At 47.9% G+C, this 4400-nt stretch overlaps 1 protein-coding gene across 1 annotated transcript in view; it reads left to right on the plus strand.

The window, feature by feature from the left end:
• Positions 1-3691: 3691 nt before the first annotated feature.
• Positions 3692-4400, plus strand: part of LOC135570286 (condensin complex subunit 3-like) — a 38331-nt gene continuing 37622 nt past the window's right edge. Inside the window, exon 1 of the mRNA XM_065016401.1 lies at positions 3692-3739. Within this exon, the coding sequence (XP_064872473.1) occupies positions 3692-3739 (48 nt within the window). The remainder of the gene's footprint in view (positions 3740-4400) is intronic.

Raw genomic sequence — 4400 nt, forward strand, 5'->3', positions numbered from 1 at the left:
CTTTCTGGGGATCCCCATTAGCCCACACCAATGGAGACAGCTAGTCTTCCTGTGGATCCCCATTAGCCAACACCAATGGAGACAGCTAGTCTTTCAGGGTATCCCCATTAGCCCACACCAATGGCAACAGCTAGTCTTTCTGGGGATCCTCATTAGCCCACACCAATGGAGACAGCTAGTCTTTCTGGGGATCCTCATTAGCCCACACCAATGGAGACAGCTAGTCTTCCTGTGGATCCCCATTAGCCAACACCAATGGAGACAGCTAGTCTTTCTGGGGATCCTCATTAGCCCATACCAATGGAGACAGCTAGTCTTTCTGGGGATCCTCATTAGCCAACACCAATGGAGACAGCTAGTCTTTCTGGGGATCCCCATTAGCCAACACCAATGGATACAGCTAGTCTTTCTGGTGATCCCCATTAGCCCACACCAATGGAGACAGCTAGTCTTTCTGGGGATCCCCATTAGCCAACACCAATGGCGACAGCTAGTCTTTCTGGGGATCCCCATTAGCCCACACCAATGGAGACAGCTAGTCTTTCTGGGGATCCTCATTAGCCCACACCAATGGAGACAGCTAGTCTTTCTGGGGATCCTCATGAGCCCACACCAATGGAGACAGCTAGTCTTTCAGGGTATCCCCATTAGCCCACACCAATGGAGACAGCTAGTCTTTCTGGGGATCCTCATTAGCCCACACCAATGGAGACAGCTAGTCTTTCTGGGGATCCTCATGAGCCCACACCAATGGAGACAGCTAGTCTTCCAGGGGATCCCCATTAGCCCACACCAATGGAGACAGCTAGTCTCTCTGGGGATCCTCATTAGCCCACACCAATGGAGACAGCTAGTCTTTCTGGGGATCCTCATGAGCCCACACCAATGGAGACAGCTAGCCTGGGGATCCATTAGCCCACCAGGAGACAGTCTCCCATTAGTCCCACACCAATGGAGACAGCTAGTCTTCCAGGGGATCCCCATTAGCCCACACCAATGGAGACAGCTAGTCTTTCTGGGGATCCTCATGAGCCCACACCAATGGAGACAGCTAGTCTTCCAGGGGATCCCCATTAGCCCACACCAATGGAGACAGCTAGTCTCTCTGGGGATCCTCATTAGCCCACACCAATGGAGACAGCTAGTCTTCCAGGGGATCCCCATTATCCCACACCAATGGAGACAGCTAGTCTTTCTGGGGATCCTCATTAGCCCACACCAATGGAGACAGCTAGTCTTTCTGGGGATCCTCATTAGCCCACACCAATGGAGACAGCTAGCCTTCCAGGGGATCTCCATTATCCCACACCAATGGAGACAGCTAGTCTTCCAGGGGATCCCCATTATCCCACACCAATGGAGACAGTCTTACTGGGGATCCCTATTAGCCCACACCAGACAGACAGACAGACAGATAGACATGGAGAGAGATAGACAGATAGACATGGAGAGAGATAGACAGTGTTTATGGGAAAGAGATAGACAGTGTTTATGGGAGAGAGATAGACATGGAGAGAGATAGACAGATAGACATGGAGATTGATAGAGAGATAGACAGATAGACATGGAGAGAGATAGACAGATAGACAGATAGACATGGAGAGAGATAGACATGGAGAGAGATTGTAACGGTTTTCTAATGGTGAAGGAGAGTCGGACCAAACTGCAGCGTGTAGATTTCGATCCATGTTTAATAAAACAACGTAACACGAATCAAAACATTAAACGTAATGAAAACCGAAAACAGCCTAAACTGGTGCAAACTACCACAGAATCAGGACATCAAGACACTAAGGACAATCACCCACAATACAACCAAAGAATATGGTTGCCTAAATATGGTTCCCAATCAGAGACAACGATAACCACCTGCCTCTGATTGAGAACCACTCCAGACAGCCATAGACTTTCCTAGAACACCCTACTAAGCTACAATCCCACTAACATACACACCAAAACACACCACAATACAAAAACTCCATGCCACACCCTGGCCTGACCCAATACATGAAGAAAAACACAAAATACTTAGACCAGGGCGTGACAGAGATAGACAGATAGACATGGAGAGAGATAGACAGTGTTTATGGAGAGAGATAGACAGATAGACATGGAGAGAGATAGACAGAGAGACATGGAGAGAGATAGACAGATAGACATGGAGAGAGATAGACAGATAGACATGGAGAGAGATAGACATGGAGAGAGATAGACAGATAGACATGTAGAGAGATAGACAGATAGACATGGAGAGAGATAGACAGATAGACATGGAGAGAGATAGACAGATAGACATGGAGAGAGATAGACAGATAGACATGGAGAGAGATAGACAGATAGACACGGAGAGAGATAGACAGATAGACATGGAGAGAGATAGACAGATAGACATGGAGAGAGATAGACAGATAGACATGGAGAGAGATAGACATGTAGAGAGATAGACAGATAGACATGGAGAGAGATAGACAGATAGACATGTAGAGAGATAGACAGATAGACATGGAGAGAGATAGACAGATAGACATGGAGAGAGATAGACAGATAGACATGGAGAGAGATAGACAGATAGACATGGAGAGAGATAGACAGATAGACATGGAGAGAGATAGACAGATAGACATGGAGAGAGATAGACAGATAGACATGGAGAGAGATAGACAGATAGACATGGAGAGAGATAGACAGATAGACATGGAGAGAGATAGACAGATAGACATGGAGAGAGATAGACATGGAGAGAGATAGACAGATAGACATGGAGAGAGATAGACAGATAGACATGGAGAGAGATAGACAGATAGACATGTAGAGAGATAGACAGATAGACATGGAGAGAGATAGACAGATAGACACGGAGAGAGATAGACAGATAGACATGGAGAGAGATAGACAGATAGACATGGAGAGAGATAGACAGATAGACATGGAGAGAGATAGACAGATAGACATGGAGAGAGATAGACAGATAGACATGGAGAGAGATAGACAGATAGACAGAGAGAGATAGACAGATAGACATGGAGAGAGATAGACAGAGAGAGATAGACAGATAGACATGGAGAGAGATAGACAGATAGACATGTAGAGAGATAGACAGATAGACATGGAGAGAGATAGACAGATAGACATGGAGAGAGATAGACAGAGAGGGTTGGAGAGAGATAGACAGATAGACATGTAGAGAGATAGACAGAGAGATAGACAGATAGACACGGAGAGAGATAGACAGATAGACACGGAGAGAGATAGACAGATAGACATGTAGAGAGATAGACAGATAGACATGTAGAGAGATAGACAGATAGACATGGAGAGAGATAGACAGATAGACATGGAGAGAGATAGACAGAGAGGGTTGGAGAGAGATAGACAGATAGACATGTAGAGAGATAGACAGATAGACATGTAGAGAGATAGACAGAGAGATAGACAGATAGACATGGAGAGAGATAGACAGATAGACATGTAGAGAGATAGACAGATAGACATGTAGAGAGATAGACAGATAGACATGGAGAGAGATATAGACAGATAGACATGGAGAGAGATAGACAGAGAGGGTTGGAGAGAGAAGGAGAGAGAAAATGACAGGGAGAAAGAGAGAGGCAGAGCTTGAAAGAGACAGCAACTGTCAGGTCTCCAGCTGGAATGTGTTGTCACGGTGACTTAGAGCGCCGTCGTCGTGGAGATGGTGATGAAAGACGGCGGCCTGGTGAAGGGCATTCTGGGCCGGAGCGTGACCAACTGCGCACAGACACACACACACACACACAAAGCCCCCTTCCTTGCCCTAGGGACAGAGTTGTTTATATACAGGGTCAGAGCTGCGTGTGCGTGTGCGTGCGTGCGTGTGTGTGTGTGTGTGAACAGTAGCCTCCACTGATATGAGCAGCGTGTTTGTGGTAATTTCAGGGACTTAACACCAAGGTGGTGATACCTCTGTGGCCTGCTGCAGCCCACAGCAACTCATAACACATCGTACACCAGCAGATCACTACTACTGAACTGGGAGGGAGGGAGGAGAGAGAGAGAGAGAGAGAGGAGGGAGAGAGGGAGGGAGGGAGGGAGGAGAGAGGAGGGGAGGGAGGGAGGGAGAGGGAGAGAGAGAGGGAGAGAGAGAGAGAGAGAGAGAGAGAGAGAGAGAGAGAGAGAGAGAGAGAGAGAGAGAGAGGGAGAGAGAGAGAGAGAGAGAGAGTAGAGTGAGAGAGAGGAGAGGAGGAGGGAGGGAGAGGGAGAGAGGAGGGGAGAGGAGGAGGGGAGGAGGGAGAGAAAGGAGGGAGGGAGGAGGAGGAAGAGGAGAGAGAGAGAGGAGGAGAGAGGAGGAGGGAGGAGGAGAGAGAGGAGAGAGAGAGAGGAGGGAGGGAGGAGGGAGGGAGGGAGAGAAACAGGGTGGACTC

Source organism: Oncorhynchus nerka, unplaced genomic scaffold (assembly GCF_034236695.1).
Source record: "Oncorhynchus nerka isolate Pitt River unplaced genomic scaffold, Oner_Uvic_2.0 unplaced_scaffold_1004, whole genome shotgun sequence".
Classification (NCBI taxonomy): Eukaryota; Metazoa; Chordata; class Actinopteri; order Salmoniformes; family Salmonidae; genus Oncorhynchus; species Oncorhynchus nerka.